Genomic DNA, 24,041 nt, shown 5'->3' on the forward strand with positions numbered 1-24,041 from the left:
TAAATCAATCCAAAAATGTCAGTGTTGGACTTATTTCTGCATTTTTGTACCAAAGATACTGCACTTCCAAAACAGAGAAGTCCTGAAAGATGGGTTTGGTCTGTTTGGAACAATCGTTTTTATAATGAAAGAGACTTCACGATCATCTAGCACTTGAATCTAAATTGTAAATGGAAAACACAATTTTTGACATTTATCCTGAAGTATATTTCTTGCAAATATTTAAAAGAAAAGAAAATCCTGAAGATTTTCTCTGAGATATATAGTTGCCCTAAACCAGTGGTTCTCACACATTTAGCACTAGGGCCCACTTTTTAGAATGAGACCCACCAGAAGTGATGTCATGACCAGAAGTGACATCATCAAGCAGGAAAACTTTTTACAATCCTAGGCTGCAATCCTACCCACACTTGCCCAGGAGTAAGTCCCATTGACTATCATTGTTCAGAGCATATACATAGTAGCTTGTTAAAAGTACAGGTCTGTTACATTTTCCCAAATGCAGACACATACCATGGGAGCATGAAGTCTAATATATTAAAAATGAAATATTGAAATGAATGGGGACCCACCTGAAATTGAATCATGACCCACCTCGTGGGTCCCGACCCATAGTTTGAGAAACACTGCCCTAAACAATGCAGTGCATGCTTATATTACATATTTAAAGTAAAACTCTTTATTTAACTGCTAATGTTTTGATGGGAATAAAGGTTCTTAAAATGCCACTGCCAATACTGTCTATTGGGGGAATAAATGTACTTCAAGGAGCTCACCATTCCTAAGTGATTCCTCGTTAGACCATCATGTATGGGCATGTACCTCTATGTTTCGGTATACCGCTCAGTTGTGTCTAATGAAGAAATACTGCAGAAAGATCAACATACAGTTCTGAAGTTTGTAATGTTACAAAAGGCAACAAGACATTTTGGGTGGTCTGACCACTGCCGCAAGTGATGAGCAGCCGGGTTTATGGACCAGCGGACTAGGGGAAACCACTGGTGCCATTAAGACAGTGCAGGGGGTTGGAGGGAGGCAAGGATAGGTCCATGTGGACTTGCACAACTTAGAGCCCAATCTTGAGCTGCCTAGTGCCCAGAGGAGCAGTGGCACCAAAATGGCTACTGGCGCATCCTATGGGCGTGCGGAAGCCGCTGGAGTTTCCGCGGAAAAAGGGATATTCAACAAACCTTACTGCTATCTAGAGCTCTTCCCTTGCCCTTGGAGGCGCCCGTCTAGTGCCTGGCTCAGCACCAACTGGTGTTGGTCTGGTGCCGGCAGTCCGTACACAGAGGGTGCTGTAAACATGCTTTGCAGCACATTTGCAACAGTCAGTACTAGTGATATACCACCAGCGCTGAAGAGCTCAGGATTGGCCTCTTCTAGAGCTGGCACAGGTCCAAGTAGACCTGGCAGTCCGGCACAGATTTGTCCTTGGCCAAGTGAAGGCCTTTCCCCAAGAAAGGTCTCCAGATGCTGAAACTCCCATGCAGGGAATGGGTGCCACATTGGCACTGCTGTGCTGCCACATGTGGAGTTAAGTAGTCTCAGACTGTTTGTGACATAACTATCAAATATCTGTTTGATAGTGCTCTGTCTTTTCCCGCCACTAACTGCTGTCTGTGAAGACCTGTAGGGCATCAACACCAGGTATGCAGGCTATGGGCAAGAATGGCGGACTTGCATCTGGACAAGCTCAATCTCTGATGCAGATCCATGTTAACCTATGTAGGGCTTTCAGGTAAGGGGGGGAATAGATATTTTAGCGTCTGCTACCATCCCTGACCCCTTCTGGGCCTGAACTACCCTCCCCTCACCCAGTTTCTCCCCCCTCCACCTTCCCCCCACCCTCTCCTGCCCCAGAACACCCCTGTGCTGCTTGGCATACTTAACACTGATGGGTCCTGGTACGCTTCTGACCGGCGTGACTTGTGTTCTGCCTACATTCTTCCACTGGACACCCACCAAAACATTTGGACAGGCACCTGTAAATTCTTTAGAAAAAATATGGTATATAATATAACTGGTTTGTCTTTAATAGTAATGTTGACTGGTGTATGTGCAAAACTGTTTTGCACTTTTCCCCCTAATTTCATTAATTATTTGGGTCATATAGGTCCTTTACAGTTTCTGTTCATAATTCCAAGTTACTTCCGTGAGTGTATTGCACAAAGACCAAAACCTAATATATGTGGCCCGTAATGAAACTAAATAAGATGTGAGAACATTAAAGGAAAGAATGTAGCATTTTAGGAAATGTACTATTCCGTGTGTTCAACATTCTGTTGGTTTCCAAAGGGTGGAGTACATTCTTGTTGATCACTCAGCAGGATTTGTGATCTGCAAGATGTTTTTTCCCACTATCCTATTCATTCCTCAGACGGGTTTTTATAATAATGTGTTGATATGGTTGGAACCATAATAGATCAGCTGCCAGTTAAACCAAGAGCATTATTTTCCAATCATAAGCATTCTGTACTCAATAGAGAATTTCTTTGCTTGAGAGTGCTGTAAAGAGAACAGCAGATCAAGGTAATAGTCTCTTGAAAGTGCAGAAGTCTCTATCAGATGTGCCTATTCAGAAGGCCTTTGTATCTTTATGTTTGTACCTACATTCTTGCTTTTGAATTATTCCTGTGGTGAAAAGAGTATGTGTACAATAAACATTAAGCTGGAATTTATCACTTTTCAGTGGTTTTCAAACTTTCAGCTTCAGGACCCACTTTTTAGAATGAGAATTTGTCAGGACCCACCGGAAGTGATGTCATGACCAGAAGTGACACCATCAAACAGGGAAGTTTTTAACAGTCCTAGATTGCAATCCTATCCACACTTACCCAGGAATAAGCCCCATTGATTATCAGTGTTCAAAGCATATACATAATAGCCTGTTAAAAGTATAGATCTGTAACATTTCTCCAGATGCAGTCATGTACCATGGTAGCATCGTCTAATATATTAAAAATAAAATACTGAGATGAATGGGGACTTATTTGAAATTGGCTCGCAACCCACCTAGTGGGTCCCAACCCACGGTTTGAGAAACACTGACTTGGAAACAGTACGTTAGAAAAGCTCTTCAAGCAGAAGCCACCAAGAATCTAGGATTCTCCACATGGGTCTTGCCTGAAAAGTTCATGAATTATGCTTGTACATGAATGATCAGCTCCAGAGCAGTGGTTTTCAGTTGTATGCAATCACAAACATTTCTCTCAGTTCAAACTTCACTAGTTAATTTTAGTATTTTTGATTCCATCATTCATTTGTACTGTTGGGCAAGTAGGTCTCAAACTGGGATTCTCTGACTCTTTAGCACTAACCCAAGCTGCTGAGTCATCAAGTACAGTTCAGAACTTAATATGTTGATTTGATAGTCTTTCTTTAAAAAGATGCTGTATTGCATTTGTCAAAAAAACTCAAATCAGTTGAGTAGCTGCACTGACTTCACCATCAGTGAGACTATACCAGAGTAAGTGGTCTGAGTATCACTAACTGCTCGGTAATTATGTTTTTAGCATCAGTTAATAAACAGTTAAAATACTAACGGTTAGGGGGAAATCAACCTGATGAAATTATTATTGAGGAGGGGGAAAAGCTTAGCATCAAAGACATTGAATGTGCAGATTGAAAATAAAGATAGTATTAAGGAAACTGGGGATAGTTAGAACATTCCTGCCTGTGCTCTAAGCCTGTGCTTTTTGAAAGACATCTATTGATTAACAAAGAAACAGCAACTATCAGACATGTTTTGTGTCCTAGCTTTCTCAGACCTAGGAACTAGATTTGCAACTGTTTCCCATGACCTTATGCATGAAAAAGGTTAAGATCATTGCCATGGACTTAACCCCCAGGAGCGTAGTGGGTGGCATGACCATCCTCCTGAACAATGTTTTTGGTAGTTGACTGAGCTGTTAGATGTGTTCAAACTGTCTGTTTTCTAGTCAGAACAATATGCAAGGGCTTGGATCCAAGAAAAAATGAGTAGAAGGTGACACTTGCTTGCTATTATTCCATAAACTTTTGCACAAGTGCCAGTAAAAGACTTCTTGCACTGCTGAACCACAATATATTGGGAGGCTGCATTCCAGTACAAGAAATGTTGTGAATATAGACGATACAGGCCATATCACATATAATCTCTAGAGTTGAAGTATGGAGAGGAGGGTTTGACCCTTCCTTGGCACCATTTTCACACTGAAGATTGTCCTCCAAAGCTGGTATTTGTTCCCAAAGATGCCATTTGCTCAAATGGTCTCTTCAAAGGCAAACAGCAGCCATGTGGGTGATTTTCTCTAAGAAATGGTCACCCCTCTCCACATGTTATGGTCAAAGTCTGAATTAGCCCCACCAGACCACTATTTCTATACATGTGGGAGAGACAGTAACATTTAAAGTATTGTCTAGTGTGGTCCTAAAACTTGTTAACTTTAGAATGCAGTATGAGTACAACCCCTCCAAAGATGTAGAATGTCAGCATATGCAAGCTAATATATCTAACATATATGAACATAAGATTTATATAATATTGTGAAAATTGACCTCTTTTTTCCATCTGTTTTCCTGAGACACTTTGAGGTTGTTGTCATTGCAGAAATGCTGCATGGCCAGCTAGACAGGCTGTTTTGTGAATTGCTTGTCTTCCTTAGGTGGCAACAGAAAAACAATAGAAAATAGCTAGTCCACCTGCTAAGATTGGTATGATACAGTCCACTGAAACAGTCCTGGTGCAGAATGTGGCTGCCTGTAGGAGCTCAACAGTACAGATTTGGCCCCGACTCTTGCAAAGATAAAACATAATCTTTGTTTATGTTTAACTACACCACACAGAACAAACTTTGCTGAGGAATAATCAGCATGGCTTTCTGCAAGGGTAAGTCTTGCTTCACAAATCTTTTAGAATTCTTTGAAAAAGTCAATTGTGTGGATGTGAGTGAATCCATCAATATTATTTATCTGGACTTTCAGAAGGTGTTTGACATAGTCCCTCACCATAGGCTCCTGAGAAAACTCCACTGTCAGAGACGAAGGCAAGTCCTCTTATGGATTAGGTTAGAAACTGGTTGAAGAACAGAAAACAGCATGGATGTAAATGGGCAATTTTCACAATGAAGATAGTTGAAAACAGTATGCTTCGAGGATCAGTCTTGGGATCAGTGCTTGTTTTTCCATAAATGGGGATCAGTGCTTGTTTGTTCATAAATGATCTGAATTTGGGGATAAGCAGCAAGGTGGCTTAAGTTTGTGGATGAAACCAAACTTTCCTGGGCAGTGAAGTTCAAAATGGATTGTAAAAGGCTCCAAAAGGATCTTTCTAAACTGGGGGAGTAGGCAGCAAAATGACAGATGTGTGTCAATGTAAATATGGATACTAGGTCTCTAAATCTTGGCACAAAGGCTGGGTTATCTTCTGCCTCTAACCACTCTAACCAGGCCAGCGGCCAATTATCTGTTTTTCCTCATGGTCCCACCAAGCCACCTGAGCTTCCCTTTCTGGAAACAGAAAAATGTTCTCTACATCTGAAATCACTTTGACATGTTCATTCTTTTTTCACATTACAAAAAAGAAAAGTGTTAGTGCTCACGAGATTCACTGACGCAAATTAGTTTTATGTGAACATTGCATCTGTTTATCCTGTCAAAGGAAGACTGATTCCTAAACACTACATAACATCAAAGATGAGGCGAAGGAAGCCGTTTCAGCTACTCAATCATACCTAATCCTTTTCCAACATTGTTTATAAAGGAACGTGGGCAGTTTTGCTATGTAATTGTTGTTCTAAAGACTGGAAACATTTTTAACATTGCAAATGTAATGCGTGATTATTATTGAGTGTAATACTGAAATGTCCATGTTATAATTCAGCTTCCTTTTCCATTTATAATCAGCCTGGGACCTTACTTGTGAGCCTTGCATGAACCTGTCTTGCCTTGATTCCTGTCAACTATTGTCTGAGGCTGTTGGGTTTGGTAGAATATGGCTGAATACAGATCACATGTACAAAAAAAAATGAGTGCAAGTTTTATCTTGTCTAAAAGACAACTACTGAGAGGAGACCTTTGTTTCTCCTAGAACTCCTAGAGGATAGGCTGGATCCTTATTCCAGATTCTTTGAGGATAGCCTCTCCTCTTGAACAGTGGGCACAGTGGCAGTTTGTGAGAGGTGGTGTGACCCTGCCTTCCCTGCTATCCAACATGTTTATACACATGTGTCCATAGTGCTGGATGCATTGCAGACAAACATGGCCAAGGCCTGTCTTGTGTTATTTTGCTTGGGTTGATAGAAGTAAAGCATCAGGTCTCACAGGCCTTTAAAGGCCAAATTTTGGTCCTTTGGAGCAACTTCCCATCACTGGCTGCTGAGCGTTCTTGTCTTAGAAAATTCCATGACAAGTCACATCTTGCTGGTCAGCCAGTTAAACCTCTACACAATGCCACATCCTGGGAATTTTGTAACTTTGAGATAGATAGAGCATTCATAGTCACAAAAGAAGTATCTTTTCAACACTTGATTAGAAAGTCAGTCATGACTGTCAGGATGGGCACAGGACTCCAGAGCAATCAAGAAACTCTCTTTCCTTGATGAATGGGAAGCACAATCCTATCACTTGCCAGTCCATAGGATTCTATGGTGGAGAGGGGGGAGGGGAAAAGACAACCTGGGAGAGGTAAGTAAAAAACTTTTTTACTTACCTCTCAGTAAGCCACCTGGCTTCCTTGGGTCTCCTTGGACTTATGACAGCTACAGGAGTGCGCCACTTGATGGGGATACCTTCTCCAATCCCTGTTGTTATGTGATTAGATCATTAAGTGAACTTTCAGTCCAATTTATTGCCTTTGTTGTGTAAACAGACACTCCCTGCCAGACACTAGCTGGCTGCACAGGCTACTGGAGCTAGATTTCGTCTTCTTTGCATTAAGAGCCTCTCTGTTGTGTAAACAGACACTCTTCGCAGGCTATGGGAGATACAATGGCATCATTAAGAGCACCTTTATTGTGCTTTGACCGACATCATATATTTGGTCCATTGTTATGCGAACGGTTGTTAAGCAATGCACGCCCTGTATTCAGCTGTTGTAAGTCTGAGGAGCCTCAGGGTGTGTTGGGCCTGAGAAAAAGGGGGAGAGGATTTTGATTTGCACAGCTGTTGCTAAGATCATCCCCTTCCCACCCCCAGATTGTCCTGCACCTCTCCAAACTGCCACCACCTTAGTGCTCCAGTATGGACTGGGTGAACCACTGGCATGCATGTGGTGAGACCTCTAGCTCATTATAGTGGTACAGCACTTATGATGCTTGCCTGGGACATACGGGGCAGACTGCAAGATCTGTTGCTGTTGCTTCCTGTTGGATTGGGCTGTAATAAACTTTTTTCAAGGGGTGTCAAAATATAACCAAGTATGTATAAATGAGAAAACTGAAAAGTTGCATGTCATTTTGGTTCACCTTTCATTCTATTAAGTTCTCTAGTAATACATTTTATAGTGATGTCTTTTCTTTCTTCCCTCGTGAAGTTAAGTATAACAAATTGTAAGAAATGATACCCATTTTTTACGATACGCAATTTTTAAGAAAAGCTGCCCATTTTGAAAACAATTATTATTTATTCTTCTTTGATGAAAATTGTTCATTATAGCACCAAGGAAAATAAATTCTTATAGAGAAATTGTGAATATGGGCAAGCCTAAATTTGTTAAAACTATATGGTCTATGGCATGATGCCACATTTCTTTTGATTAGGAAGCTAAAGTATGGGATTCACTCTGAAAATAGGAAAGCATGGCAAGAACTTTCTTTCAAATGAATAGTTCCCAAATAAACACAGGAATTCCACTGCCATCAGTCTCATGGGTCTTAGCCAGGGCAAACTGGCTGGGTAAAAAAAAAAAATTGCGTCATTAAAAAATAAACTTCCCTCCAACCCAAATCTATTGTATACTTTTGCACTACCCTTTGTCAGCACTACTATTTTCCCCGCATCTCAGTGCATAATATAACAGGGCTTTAATGCTAAATAATTGACCAGACCAGAGCCTGAAGTGGTGCCTAATTTTTTTTATCAGCTCCCCTTTACATGATACAATACACAAACAAAAAATCACAAAAAACAGGGATAAAAGTTGTCCGGAGCAGCAGTTCAATAAAGCAGTAAAAGCAATAAAAACAGCAGCGGATGGTAACAAACATAGTTCCAATTACTAAACAGCAACTAAAAAACAAACAAACAAAAGCCTAGGGGGGGATAGCCCTGTGAAAAAGGAAAGTCTATAACCCTTGCTGAAGGGCGGACAGTGAGGGTACTGATCTTAATTCAAAGACAAGGACGTTCCAGAGTGAAAGTGCCACTAAAGTTAAGGTCCTGTCTCAGTCAGGAACAGCAGCCACAACAGGGCTTCCTTCAAATGATCTTTGAAAGCAAGCCAGTTGATACAGAAGAAGACAGGCTTTTAGATACCATGGTCCTAAACCACAGAGGGCTTTGAAGGGCAAAATCAGCACCTTGAATTGTGATTGGAATTGAACTGGCAACCAGTGAAGCTGCCTGATAGTGGTCAACAGAATCAAACTGCTGTGCCCTGGCCACACACAGGCCATCACATTGTGCACCAATTGCAGTTTCTCAACAATCTTCGGAGTCAGCCCCACATCGTCATGCATTGCAAAGGTCAGGTTTTGAGATCTCTTAGGCATGACCATGGTAGGTCCATCTGGCTCAAGTATGGCTACCACTGTGGAACCAGACTTAGGGCGCAATTCTAACCCCTTATGTCAGTGCTTTCCAGCACTGGCATAGCAGTGCCAATGGGACATGTGCTACATCCTGCAGTTGGGTGTCACTCATGGAGGCCTCTTCCTAGTAAGGGAATGTTTGTTCACTTATCTCAGAGCTGCATTGAACATAAGAACAGCCCCACTGGATCAGGCCATAGGCCCATCTAGTCCAGCTTCCTGTATCTCACAGCGGCCCACCAAATGCCCCAGGGAGTACACCAGATAACAAGAGACCTCATTCTGGTAACCTGCCTTGCATCTGGCATTCTGACATAGCCCATTTCTAAAATCAGGAGGTTGCACATGCACATCATGGCTTGTAACCTGTAATGAATTTTTCCTCCAGAAACTTGTCCAATCCCCTTTTAAAGGCGTCCAGGCCGGAAGCCATTGCCACATCCTGTGGCAAGGAGTTCCACAGACCAACCACATGCTGAGTAAAGAAATATTCTCTCTTGTCTGTTCTAACTCTCCCAACACTCAATTTTAGCGGATGTCCCCTGTTTCTGGTGTTGTGTGAGAGTGTAAAGAGCATCTCCCTATCCACTTTGTCCACCCCCTGCATAATTTTGTATGTCTCAATCATGTTCCCCCTCAGGCGCCTCTTTTCTAGGCTGAAGAGGCCCAAAAGCCGTAGCCTTTCCTCATAAGAAAGGTGCCCCAGCCCAGTTATCATCTTAGTCGCTCTCTTTTGTACCTTTTCCATTTCCACTATGTCTTTTTTGCAGCGACCAGAACTGCGGCGACCAGAGCTGGATGCAATATTCCAGGTGTGGCCTTACCATAGATTTGTACAATGGCATTATAATATTAGCCATTTTGTTCTCAATACCTTTCCTAATGATCCCAAGCATAGAATTGGCCTTTTTCACTGCCGCCACACATTGGGTCGACACTTTCATCGACCTGTCCACCACCACCCCAAGATCTCTCTCCTGATCTGTCACAGACAGCTCAGAACCCATCAGCCTATATGTAAAGTTTTGATTTTTTGCCCCAATGCCCTTATGTCTGTGCTGGAAAGCACGGATATAAGGGGTTAGGAATGTGCCCTTAGCAGTGTTAAGTCCCCCTAGCCACAGATGTACCTGGTGATCCAGGAGAAGCATTGAATCCAGGACTCCCAACCAGTAGACTGGTTGTTAGGGGAAGTATACAGTTGATTGAAGATGGTTAGATTGTATTGGTTTAAATTCCAGCCATTCAATATAAACGCATGGAGATTTTAACCAACTTTCAAATTGCATCAATCGCATAATTGTATGAGTTATATACTCAGTATACAGAAAAAAAAATCAGTACTGTAATTGTTATAGTTTTTAAGAAAATGTACTTCAAAAGGTGTCCAGTAACAGTGGAGACTGAAAATTCCTTCAGCTTACTGACAGAATTATATCATTCACTTTGGCCCCAGTCATATTCCTCACCACCAGTCTTGATGCAGCCACACTGAAAGGGCATGTGTGGCATCCTATGATGGGGGTTGTGATCCAAAGGCAAACAGGAGGTAAGCAAAAATATTTTTTACTTAGCTCTGCATAAGCCCTGGGTCAGCTGATGGATATCCTCGAATGTCCACCACCTATTTTGGTGGCTTATGTTAAAGGAGGCGAAAAGGGCTGGGAGGTTTTCAAAACAATGGATAAGATCTGCAGTGCCCCATTGCTGCTCGATTCACCCATCTGACTTCGTTCCCACTCATGGTTACTCCCCCCTCCCTGCCCACAGATGCTCCCATTCTTCCCACCTACTCTGCTATCCCTTCCACTGCCTGTCCCTACCACTGCCATACTGTTACACACGTAACACGTAAGTTACTGGCAGAGTCGAGTCTCAGTGGCAGACTCGTTGTGCTTGCTGTCATTGTCAGTGAACACAATGTGTGCCAGGATCCACGCACTTCTGCCTGGATCCTGGCACTTCCATGTGTTTTGCCAGCAGAGGCCTGTGGATAGCATTAGGCTGTATAAGAACCAGACAATGCTGAATATTTATAGCTTTTGGTCTGGGTTTTCTTAATACAAATGCTCTCATTTTGTTTTGTTGCACTGTTATCACCTTACAGACCCCAACATTTTAGCAGGCTGCAGTCTGTTAGATGGGGAAAGATGGGGGCTCTGTTTCTCCAGCCACTGTCACCGAACTGGGCTTTACCCTGGCTACAGGTGCAAGTGTAATTGTGCTTCTCTGTGCACTATTTAAAGATAAATTGAATTTAATGGGAAGCTAGTAAACTCTTTTTTAGCAGCTGTGGTGGGGCAACATAATAAAAGGCCTCCTACTCCCTTGTCTTGGGTTTGACCAATTTTGCACACTCCTGCAATATTTAAAAAGGAAAAACCTTGGAACAAAACACAGTATTGTCCTAACATGTAGTTTAGCCTTTAGAAATTATAGTCAGGATAGTAACTGCCCATTTAATTTTTTTTTTTCCAGAGAAAATATCAAACTCTTCCCAGCAGATGATCTGCTAATTTAAAATCCTTTAGCTTTTCTTCTTTCACGTTACTTAGTTGAAGAAATGAGACTGTTCCACATGGGGGAGAGATTAGGAAATAAAATGAACTGAAGCCTCGTATCTAGCTATTGCTTGACAAATGCATTGGCCAACAAATAATTCCCATTGGCAAAAAAGGGGTCTGTAGCCAAGACAGCTGCAGAAAACCTAAAGAGGGAAGTAGACAGCAGCCTCAGCAGTAGCATGGCAAGTCCCAGCTTTGGATGTTTGCAATCAGTAATTTAAATTGGAAGGAGTTAATTCATTTCGGTCCTGGATTTTATTCTTTTCTGCATTCTGCCCATTTTTTAGCATTTTTTCTTAGAAGCAAATCCCATTGGTGGCAGTAGAACTTCCAAGAAGATGTTCCTAAGGCTTGTTCATCTAATAGCTCATGCCTAACCAACTGGCCACCAATGTTGTGCCTGATTGGATGCAGTGATTGGCTCCTTGGACATCATACTGATGATACATGGGTATGTATCATTGACTTCACAGCGATGACACATAGATGTCACACAGGTGATGACCTGATGTCAAGGTGATGTCATGCTGATGTCACAGTGATGACAGCCACTCCATGCTTAACAGGTTATGTTGGTATTTCCATGGATACTGGGAATATTACTGGGAAGGGTTAGGACAAGGTTGGCATTTGGCCCTTGCTGTGCACTGCTTCAGTGTGCTGTTGGTGTGGCATTGCCAGGATGGGCTTAGGATATGATGAACTTGGCACTGGCATCCATGCAATGTAGGAGAAGCTTCCAAATAGGTCTGGGCTGTAATTTTAGCATAGCAAATACATACCTTAGGGAAAGTGGAGTAGTCATGCCGGAACATAGTGCTAAGCAATATTTATGCCAGAAAGAAACCAGAAGGAATTCAAGTCAACCTCTTGCAAGCGTGAAAGCCTTACAACCAACAACCTCCAGTCCAAGCAAACTGTTTCAGGCGCATGCAAGGCTCAGGCACATTAAAAAATGATTTAAGAAATGTTGGTTAGGATTTGGGCTCAAAATGATGAGTTTATATGACTCATGACTCTTTCCATGTAAAAACCCTGAGTTGCAAGTCAGTGCCCAAGTCACTGATGCACATGACTCAGGTTCCCACAAGTCACAAAAAATGCATGTTTTCGCGATTCGAGTTGAGTCCGTGAGTCACAAGTCCCCATCCCTGGAGCAAAGATATTCAGTACAACGTATCAATAATAGGAGAGTGTATAGATTTGTCTCTTTAATGGGAGCTACTTGAAATGTACACATATAATAGTCAATTGACACCAATGATAGTTTAAATGAGTAACTTCTAAAAGAAATAAAAGTACTTCACACAGAGGTTATAGCCACAATCATGAATTCTCGTTCTCTACAGAAATACAATAAACAATAAATAAAAGAACATTATATGCATATAGTTCTACTTACATCAGTACAATATACACTGTGCAACTTTCCATTCATTTTCTAACAGACTGATATTACGCTTCTAGATTATCCAGTATATTCTTTTCTACAACCATAACATTGCCCACAATAAAAGGAGAGGAGACAAAGTAAACCTCCACATTCTCTATCCTGAGTCCTTTTAGTTTTGTGATAACTGCATACTTCACACAACTAACACCCCAAATCCATCTTGTGACCAAAATTCACTTGTTTTCTGCACCAATTAACAGTCAAGTTTGTTCATGTTTCGATAATGATTTCAAAAGGTAATATTTTAATCCACTTTTATTGAATATGCATTGAATAGTTTAATCTAGGAAAAAGTACAGTAACAAAATTAACTTGTGAGTGGCAATTTGAGTGAATGCATTTTAAAATCCAAACACAGAACTGTTGTGAATATAGCTGTCAAAAAGGGGCCAGGTTGATCTGTTTAAGGTAGGTGAAAAATACACTGTGTGATTACAAGGAAATGATTTAGAAGATGACTTTGCTTCATGAAGTCTTACTGCATTTAAGTTGAGATGAAAAACAAAAGCTGTTTAAATGGCTTGTGGATTGTATTCTGACAGCTGCATTTAATATTACAATTCTCATTAATGAAAATGTTTCCCCAAATACTTTAGAAACATGCACCTGTGATTAATAAGGCACACTTTGTCAAGTTGTTGCCAGGCCTTGCCATCCCTTTTCTGACTGTTGATTAGCCACACACATCAGGTATTTGCACAGATGAATTACCTGTGAGGGGAAATGACAATGGCTGTAATGGGCAGATCTGCTGTTTTTTAACCAGAATTTTCTTCATTTTTTCCCCCTGGCAACTATGGTGGCACCTTCCATTTGGCTTGCCAAACCTCTTTTTGTAGAACACAAGGGAGGAAAAATGATTTAGAGATTTGACACTGGAACATCAAAGTAAACAAGCTAGAATTGCAAATGCATTTCACTTAAGCTTATGAACTTGGCTCCTCTTGGTTGAAGGCAGTGTGAGAATTGCATCTTGGAATTCCACTGGTATCTGAAGGTTTAGTTTGACCCTTCTTTCACCGAAGTCAGTGGCAAAAATACTAATTCCAGTTATCAGAGCATAGTCAGGTCTTTTCTTATCACAGACTTTTTCTACATTTCTATTTGTTGAATAATTTGCAAACAGCACTGCCAGAAACAGCACCCATAAGCAGTTCATAATGCTTCCTGTCCAATTCTATCCCCCACCATTACTGACAACGCAGCTGTACTGATGGAGTGCATCCAGTGGTGCTAGGGGGGATGATCAGAAGGCCTGCCAGAGGTAAGCAAAAATATTTTCTGCTTTCCTATGCATAGGCCTCCTGGTGGATGGCCTCTGAGTCTCCTTGAAACCACACCAGCTATATAGCCATTCGCCTGTTTTCCCCCTCCATGGCTCCCAAGGGGAGGGGCCGCTTGCACGCTGTGGGGAGGCTCCCTGCAAAACTTAGTGCCCTGTCCCCCCTCTAGCTTTGCCAGTGCTGTATATACCAGCTATAAAGCTGGTGTAAACCCAAGCAGACAAAAGGGGTGGGGAGGGTTGGAAAAGAGGGGCTAAGATCCTGGTGCATGCTGATGCCCTGAAACCTACCTGTTCCCTCCCTCCCTGCCCATGACATGCCCCCACTTCCAAATTTCTGGCACCTGCAGAGCCTCCAGGAGCCACTGCTGCACACACAGCACCTTTCACCATTTGCAACAGCAGCCTGGACGCACACAACAGCAGCCCCTTAGTAGAAGGTCTTGCACTGCTGCAACTGCGAGTTCTGGCAGTGCAAAGCCCCAAAAGGTTCTACAAGTGACAATAAAATTCTTGTGGTCATCCTTATTAAATTAGCAATCAATTTTCAATTGTTGATACAACATTGTCCCAACAATAGAGGTGTGGCAATCTCAGAACACCCTGCAGTCCTTCAGTGCACTACTGTAGTCCACACTGATGTCTCAACAACTGCTCTGTAACAAGTAATTTACAAATGCTACTTACTCTCTAGCAAAACCAACCATTCATCCAATACAGTATAACTATTCTGGCACCCATGAGTTGCCACCACTGTATATTTAGTGTTGTGGTCTAAAAATAATGTTGGGTACATTTCCTTCACTTGCTCAAGTGTCTTCTAGGAAAAATTACACAGCAGAAATACCAAGCAGGCACTTTATTTCTTTAATAGATAATATCACTGAGCGCATTTCCATAGTATACGTACTGTAGCTTATTATATGAATCTCAGCAGTATCAGTTTCTCTAAGATATTTTGGGTCTGATGTAGAATGTTAATATATTAGTGGTTGACATGAAACTTGATAGGAACACCTCTCAAAAACTATTGTTTACATGCTCCAGATGTTTACTGAAAGTGGTTATAAACTACTGAATCTGTTGCAAGTGGGTCTGTATACCGTACAAATACATCCAATGTTTCTATAAACATTAGGAATTTTAGTCCTGTGAGGCAGTAGCGTAATGAGGATAGTTGACACCCAAGGTGGACTGCTGAAAGCCATGGGTAGACCTAGCCTCCACCTTGGGATTCCCCGGTGGAGGCCAGGGCTACCAGCCATTCAAATTGGAGAGTAGACTTGGCCTCTGCCTCAAGAACTCTGGGTGAGACCAGGTCTACTGGCCTGTCAGTGGTGTATTTGACACCCCAGGTGGATTTGATATCCGGGGCAGACTTACCGCTTTCCCCACTCTTGGGTCACTATAGCTGTGAGGGAACAAACAGGATTCTCAACACATCCACAAAAGTACAAGTCCAAAGGTACTTTTGGGAAATCATAATAGCCACTGCAGTTGTAGATGTGCCCCCAAAAGACTGGTTGTGGCCAAAGTGTGTAGGCACACACAAACTTTTCTGCATATTTATCTTTGCCCAACCCACATACAGAAATGACCCACAAAACATTACTCATCCAAGAGTGCAATCCTATGCATGTTTACTCATAAGTCTGACTTTGTTTGATGGGGCTTACTCCCAGGTAAATATGCATAGGATTGAGCCTTAAATAGGATCCAATGCATAGGACTGAGCCTTAAATAGGTTATTGAGGGCCCAATCCTACCCAACTTTCTAGCACTGGTGCAGCCGCAATGAAGCCCCAGGGTAAGGGAAGAAATGTTCCCATACCTTGAGGAGGCCTCTGTAACTGCCTCCCCACCGCAGGATGCAGCACAGGCCCCACTGGCACAGCTGCACCAGCACTGGAAAATTGGATAGGATTGGGTCCTTAGGCTTTAGATCTAAATTCACTTTTCTGGGAGTAAGCTCCATTGAACACAGTGGAATTTACTTCAGAGCAGACATGCATAGGCTTGTGCTGTAATTTTCAATCTCAGATTAATAAATAGTAGCTGAGTTGATCAGCTCCAGATTTAATGGACTTTTTATATCAAATATCTACATTTTATACAACTACCTTTTATATCATATATCAGCAAACTGAAATGTTGCCAACCTGTGGCATAGCTACGGGTGGCAGGGGGTACATTGCCCTGGGTACAACGCCTTCAGTGGGTGCCAGCCCACACCCCTGTTGGAGGATCCCAAGGCGAAGGGGGCTGGCAGGAGAAGGCACTGCAGTTGTGACAGCACCAGCTTGCCACCGCAGTACCTACTCCTGCATTCCCCCCTTGCAGGCAACAGGAGCAGTTGTGAGCCGCTCTAAGTGACCGACCACTTTTTTTTTTTTGCCTTTTATTTCTGTAAAAAAGTGGGGGGAAAATCAGCCACTCAGGGCAGCTCACAACCATTCTGAGCGTGCTGTAAACCTGGAAGTCATTGGTGGAGACATCATTACATCACTGCAGTTACTTCTGGGTTAGGCACTTTGGGGAGGGGTGATATCCAACATCATGGCCCTGGGTGCGAACTGCCTTAGCTGGCAGCACTGCTGTCAACATAATTTAGCACCAAATAATTACCATTAGTTTGCTTTGGTAATATACGGTAGGCCCTCAGTATCCATGGGGGTTTCATTCCAGGACCCCCCACAGATAATGAAATTTGGGGGGGGTGCACCCATAAACCGTAAGTGCCTTCCAGTCATATACAGGAGTACTTCTGAGACATGGCAAAGCCTCAGAAGGCTCTCTGACACAACTAATACTTCATTTTAGTGATAATTATTAAATGTATTACACTGTTAGTGACAAATTGTTTCTAAATACAATGGCAATAATAGATATTGAACATATCAATCTGATGCAGCAAAAACAACAAACTTTGTTAAAGACCAACAAATTTATAGTAACATAAATTTTCATAAACAATAGTCCACCATTGTATGCATGCAGTATTATTGTCAGGAGAGGGAGAGAGAGAGAGAGAGAGAGAGAGAGAGAGAGAGAGAGAGAAGGTAGTGGGGCCAAACTGTCATGACATGAAAGAGATAGTTTGTGACAATTTTACGTAATGCTTAAATGTATACAAGGTAATCACAATGAGAACTCAATGACAGCAGTAATTGGTGAATAACAAAATCCTGTGGGAAACCCATTTCTTGCTGTCCTTAACAAATAGAATCAAACCTCTTGGTATAGTCTGATTCAGAACTTTCATGCTGGAGTCTGTCTTTGAAGTCTCTTGGTTAAAGAATGGCAACTTTCAGGAGAAGGTTCTGGGAGGCTGGTATATTCACCTACCGGTTTCTGAATGTTGCCGTTTTTAATGTCAGATTTGTGTCACTACTCTTTTGCATAGACCCTGGTCTTGTTTGTCCTATGTAGGCAGCAGAAAGGCACTGTTGATAGGCTGGAGAATAAGCAGGTGAATGCACCGATAGCACAGCTGATGTTATTAACAGCCCAATCCTAACCCACACAAATGGGGAGGCCAACTGGCCTGCCCCATATCCAACAAGTTGGGGTCAGTTGCGGCTCAGTCCGGGGCAAGGGGAATTCCTTCCCCTTACCCCGGACAAGGCCGCAGCAGCCCCAATGGGGCTACGTGGATCTGCGCCACCTAAAGAGGTGGCACAGATCCGAGCAACCCAGAGCTCTGGGTTGCCAGTACTGGGGTTAGGATCCGGCACAAATGCCAGATCCTGGCCCTACCCCCCCCCACTTACCCGCCGCCCTCCCACGGGCCCACCCACCCTCCTTCTACCCTGAAGCACCTCCTTTCTGCCCTTCCCTCCGCCCCAACCCCCCTGCATTGGCCTGGCTCAGCTGGCTTACTGTGGCCTACAACAGAATTATTCTTTCAGTATTGTCACAAACTGTACATCTTGCATTTCATGCCATTTAGCCCCACTGTTTATACTTTTTTTATTTAACCCTATATAGCATGTATATGTTATATTTCATGTTATATAACATGTATATATTTCCCATCTAAGGATAACGTTTCATACAGCTGAAGAATTGGACTGTAACAAAAATGTGCTAGTGTTCAAGGTGCTACAAGGTTTTTTCCCCCTAATTTCCTAAATTTGTGCATAAGATGTCCATCATTCCTGCACACTACAAAGGTCAGTGGCTGCAGTATGGTATGTTGGTTACAATATGCTTGAAATGTTTTGCCTTCAAGACAACTAGCGAATGAAAAAGAATAAATTGATAAAATTTATTGGTCCAACTTCTGCTGGCAAATGTAAAGATCTGAACAGCCTGAAGGGCTTAGTGAAGTTGAAAAACCTAATAGCCCCATCAACAGTTGTTGGTTCAATAAAATGGGTATTCAACCTTATTTACTGTCCGCCGTTCAAGTGGCTCACAGCGAGCATTTAAATTATTATACAGTTTTGAAATTAAATTTCAGCATGTTTTGATGCATACTATTCGGAAATGTTAAGAATTCAATGTACAGTTATATACATTGCTTAGGCTGTTTTTATTTCAAATGCTGTTCAAGACAAACTACACCTGAGGTTAAATGCAGCAGGGTATAGTTACGGGCATACATTTACTTGAGAGTATCAGCTGTGCAGGGCTACAGTTTGAATTAGGAATGGAGTGCAACATTACAGGGCATTTACATTCTGCCTCCTTGCTGTTTTGTCCACTGAAAAGCAATATTAACTTAGTGCCAATGTAGCAAATTGCAATACTCTCTACTTCCATGATGCAGTTCTGATACAAACTGGCACCCCTGCATAGCTGCTACTCCCAAGTAACCATGAGCCTGTTACTTTACACTGACGTATTTCACATCCCATGTAGTTTAGCCCTTAAGCGCATCTAAACTTGATAAATCTTATTGTAGATGTGTGAATATATGCATGGGTGATCTACTTTGATGAAGCAGAATTTTGTTGATATTTCATTTTTATTTGTTCTCTTTAAGAATCTGAAACTTCAGAAACACATTAAATCTAGAGAACTACTTTGAATGCTGACAAAGTTACAAAAAGTAAAACACATTTATTTAAGGAAGGAGCAGCAGATTATTGTTTTTTAAGGAACATTTTTTGCATTGAACGCTCTAAACCAGTGGTTTTCCATCTGTGTTCCAGGTTTTCCTGAAATTATCGTGGGTTTTTAAATAAGAAGATCAGCAATGGTGGGTCAAGCTTCTCAGAAGGATAGCTGGTCCTCTGTTACTGATCTTCCCCTGTAATGTACAGCCACAGGAGTAGTTTGATTGTATTATATCACTAGGTCACTTGCTCCATTTGATGGAGGGCAGTGGTGAGGCCCAAAAGGACTGGCCCATGCCCTGCATTAACTGAATGCATTCCTAACATGGCCAGACTCTTCTCCCATCTGCTTGGTTCAGTTACAGCCAGTGAGGTGGTACTGTGGGTGGCAAAAGGCAGAAAGAGGCCACCTCTATGGAGTAGGAATATGACACCTTATTAATGAAAGACATGAGCTGGCAGTAATGGTGGCAGGTAGTGGCTTGGTTCAAGCAGGTGTGTGGCTGTTTGGAAGACTAGAATTCTCCAGTTTTGCATGCTCTCTCTCTCTGTAGGCCAATAGGCGCATTTCCACTGGAGGCATGCAGAGGTTTTGTGACAGATCTGCTGGTGTAAAGAAACCATAACCGGATGGTTGAAAGTCTGAAAAACCTCGTATCTAAACGCACTTTAAAAGCCAACATCAATATGAAGGATTAAAAAAACAACAACATTCCTTAAGAACCATGCACAATTCCAGTAGCAGAGATTGCTATACGAACTCAGAACTCCTGTTGTGATCAATGGAATCTTGTAACTGATGGGCAACCAAACAGCCACTTGAGCCAGCATATGCCTTCCTGCGCTGGCTCCAAGTTTTGCAAAAGTGCCATAAGGTATATTTGTGCCAACTCAAGAACCGGTTGGGCTGGTGTGTACACCCACACCAACTCTGTTGGGCAGGATCCCAATACTGTGCCAGTTGGCACAGGTGGGTTTGCACTGGGCAGTACAGGGGGTGGGGAGGGGTGTTTCTGGGTGGGGGCAAAACTGGGGAGAATCAAGCCTGGGATGGGGGCAGAAACAGCGGCAGCTGCACACGCCATCTCCTAACCCCTATCCTGGCTGGCCTGGTGTTAAATAGCTGGGGCAGATCTGAGTAACCTCATAGGGCAGGCTAGAGTTGTACATGGGGTAAGATGCCCCTGAGGTGACCTCCAGCCTGCTCCTAACCTGCATTGAATACAGTGCAGGCCACGGTGGCTTGGCTGTACTGGTGCAGGTTAAGATTGTGCTGTAAAAGAGCCAAGCCTCAAAAAGGAGAGGGCAAGATCCCACTGAATATTCAATGGCTAAGGATACTACGTTATATCTAAGAGGTTCGGTACTCATTACTATTCATGCTTTTAAAAAAATAGCTCTTCATATGCTCTCACCTTGATTTTACAAAGTGAAATAAAACAAAACCAAACAAAAATAAACATTGTCTAATAGAAAAATATAAGAATACCTAAAAATAAAATGTCAACCCAGCAAATCACCCTTTATACAGTAACAAAGAAGCTTTGAATTTACTTGACTGTACAAAACCACTCAGATAATTAATATTTACATAGTTTGGGCCACACAAGGGAGTTGAAATGTGGGAGTGGGACATTACCTTTCTAAAGTACTTCAGAGCAGGGATGCTATGATGCTTCCTCCTATGCATTTACTCAGAAGTAAATATCACAGGCTTCAGTGGAACACACTACTGAGTAATGGTCTAGTTTTCAAAAGCAGCTGCATTATACAGTCTCATCTGCATGCCTGGTGCACATAGCTCTGCGCTGAAACCTCATGCCTTCTTCACCCATGTAAATTTCTGTGCTGGTAACTAAAGGCTGAAGGAGCTGGGCAACCTGGTGGGAAGAGAGAGCTGCAGACAAAGACCCAGATCTTTGCCTGAGCTTCCAACACAGTGTAGAGAAATCACCATAAGGCACCTCAGCAGAAGCAGAAACCTCAATTACAGTACTTGGCAATAGTAAGGCCTGGCCTAAACAAGACGGCAAAATGAGATGGGAGAGGCCTGCCGTGGCATGGATTGAATCACTTTGAACGACAGGTGGGAGAATTACATTTTTAAATACTTCTGCACAAAACAAACCTAGCAACTAGAGTGAAGGGCTAAACTAGCAAGTTTCTCCCCAGTATGCAAAGGTTTTCTTTTTTAACTTGCATGGCGATTTTCTTGTTTTTGTAAGTGCTCATTCAGAAATGGCTGAAGTGATACAGTCCACATGACCACCTCAGGACTCTGCCAGCACATACTTCTTCATGAACAGTATCCCCCTTTGGGCTTACATTGTATAAGAAATGTCTCTAGGGCAGTGGTTCTCAAACTTTTAGCACAGGGACCCACTTTTTTGAATGAGAATATGTTGGGAACCACATATGTCATGACCAGAAGTGATGTCATGACCAGAAGTGACATAATCCAGCAGGAAATTTTTTTAATAATTCTAGGCTGCAGTCCTACCCCCACTTACCCAGGAATAAGTCCCATTTACTATCTTTGTTAAAAGCATGTACATAGTAGCCTGTTAAAAGTACAGATCTGTAATATTTCCCCGAATGCAGTCACATACCAAGGTAGCATCAAGTCTAATATATTAAAAATAAAATATTGAAATGAATGGGGAACCACCTGAAATTGGCTCACGACCCACCTAGTGGGTCCCGACCCACAGTCTGAGAAACACTGCTCTAGGGCAGTGGTTCTCACGTTTAGCACTGGGACGCACTTTTTAGAATGAGAATCAGTAGGGACCCATGACCCTGATGTCATGATGATATCATGACCAATGATGTCATGACCAGAAGTGACATTATCAAGCAGGAAAATTTTTAACAATCCTAGGCTGCAATCCTACCCACACTTACCCGGAGTAAGTCCCATTGACTATCATTGTTAAAAGCATATACATAGTAGCCTGTTAAAAGTACAGATCTGTAACATGCCCCCAAATGCAGTCACATACAATAGTAGCATCAACTCTAATATATTAAAAATAAAATATTGAAATGAATGGGGACCTACATGAAATTGGCTCGTGACCCACCAAATGGGTCCTTACCCACCATTTGAGAAACACTGCTCTAGGGAATTGGAAATCTGCTCTTAAATAGGAAATCTGTGCCAGTGAAAGATGAATCATAGAGTGAGCTCTATGGCAGGATTCCTAAACTATACATAGGTTGTATAAATGAATGAACTTCCTGGAAAATAAATTCTCTTTTTTCTTCCTCAGAACACTGGCATACAATTGTCTTACTCGCACCAACTCTAGGGATGGTGTTGGGGTTGGCCAGGTCAGGTACTGGCCAAGGGCCCATGTCCATCAGAGGGCCCAGCTGACTAGGCTGGCCCCAGAACCTTCAGTACCAAAGGCAATGGTAATGTTCGGTGTGTCATGGGGGAAGGGAGGCAGAGGTACCACTGTAGGGCTTTGCCCAAGCCCCCAGCACAGAACAATTCTACAACATATCAGCAAAGGAATCCTTTCAGGGGGATTTCTGTGGGAGTGATCTCATAACTGGGAAAAAATACGTTGTGTGAATTACATTGTTGTGTGAACATTATGTTCTGTGAACTCTTTCCTCAGCCCTTGGATTTCTTATATTTCATGAACTAATGGGTGTCCATCCTCTTTCCATATGTTATCATACTGTACTGTCAATGTACTCCCTTCCCAGTAAGCCCTGTCATCCAGCAGTGAATATATATCTGCTCCTACTGTAAAGCAGCACCTGCATACCTGAGATCACATTTCTTGTATCATCTGGTGTGAGATGCAGCAAAGAAGGCCCACTTGAAATTCAAAAGAAGGCATCAGAAAAAACCATTCACATCTCCAAGAAACAAATGGTTAACCAGAGCAACCAGTCTTAGAACAACACTAAGTGTTCAGAACATCTTGCCACAGATAAAATGCACTTTGTCATTTTCCTTTCCACAAGAAAAAAGGCCATGTGGCTAATAAATCATTCCTGAGTTTCTGAAAGAGATTAAAACAAAATTACTCTCCTTTTAAAATGCTGAGTCCTTAATGAGCTGCTTCATTTCTGGTGCTGTCTTTGGTAGTATCCATTTTTCTACAGATTTTCCCCACAAAACAATGTTTCTCTATACTTCATGCAGCAGAAAAATGAGATCTTATAGATTCTTCTCGTAATTGCCAGTGCTTGCCAATGTTGTATTCTTCCAGCTGATTTCGCCTCTCAATAGTAATCTTGTATTTTTTTCTGCATAAAGGGAATAAACAGCACAGAGTAAGAAAAGCTCCTGCTTCTGTTTAGGATAAGTAATAGGCATTCTTTTGTGAAGGGAGCTCCATGAAAGACAAATGGGTTTCTAATGATAAACGAGATGGATGAATACCACTGCCAAAAGATTAAAAGGGTGTGCCTTGGAGCATTTTTGCCTGCCTAGATGTCAACAGTCATATTCAGAGATTTTAGACAAATTACCCCTTCTTTCACAAATTCCAAAGTAATTGATCAGAAAGCCAGTATGTTGTGCAACGGATGCTTTGATGTTATGGCTGCAGATAGTGAAAAGTTTGCTTGTCAGGGTTCTCACACATTATGTGGAACTACTTGTATGGAAGTAGCGTCTAAATTGTAGCATGTGACTGCCCATTGATTTAAAAAAAGTACATTCTTGGCCTTCAAGATTTCCTCTGCTAATTAGGCAGCAAGTAATTCCTCAAACACGACCAACATCAGCTCCCTGGTTTCTTCAAACAAGCTGGAGTCATAGGTAGTGACTTGGGCAATGACCTTTCCTATCAATTACAGTAATACCTCAAGTGGAGGATCCATATGATCCTGTAAATGTAATCCTCATGTAGAGAATCCATTCTGGAAACTCAAGTGCTGTGTGAAACTGTAGTATATGCAGTCAGTGATGTCTATGAGGAAGGAAACTGG

At 42.2% G+C, this 24,041-nt stretch overlaps 1 protein-coding gene across 2 annotated transcripts in view; it reads right to left on the reverse strand.

The window, feature by feature from the left end:
- Positions 1-18,978: 18,978 nt before the first annotated feature.
- NPR3 (natriuretic peptide receptor 3) overlaps positions 18,979-24,041 on the reverse strand; it is a 57,356-nt gene continuing 52,293 nt past the window's right edge. For both annotated transcript variants that reach the window (XM_066616889.1, XM_066616890.1), the window contains exon 8: positions 18,979-23,354. In XM_066616889.1, coding sequence (XP_066472986.1) covers positions 23,243-23,354 — 112 coding nt within the window. In that variant the 3' untranslated portion in view covers positions 18,979-23,242. The remainder of the gene's footprint in view (positions 23,355-24,041) is intronic.

The sequence above is a fragment of the Tiliqua scincoides genome, chromosome 2 (assembly GCF_035046505.1).
Source record: "Tiliqua scincoides isolate rTilSci1 chromosome 2, rTilSci1.hap2, whole genome shotgun sequence".
NCBI lineage: Eukaryota > Metazoa > Chordata > Lepidosauria > Squamata > Scincidae > Tiliqua > Tiliqua scincoides.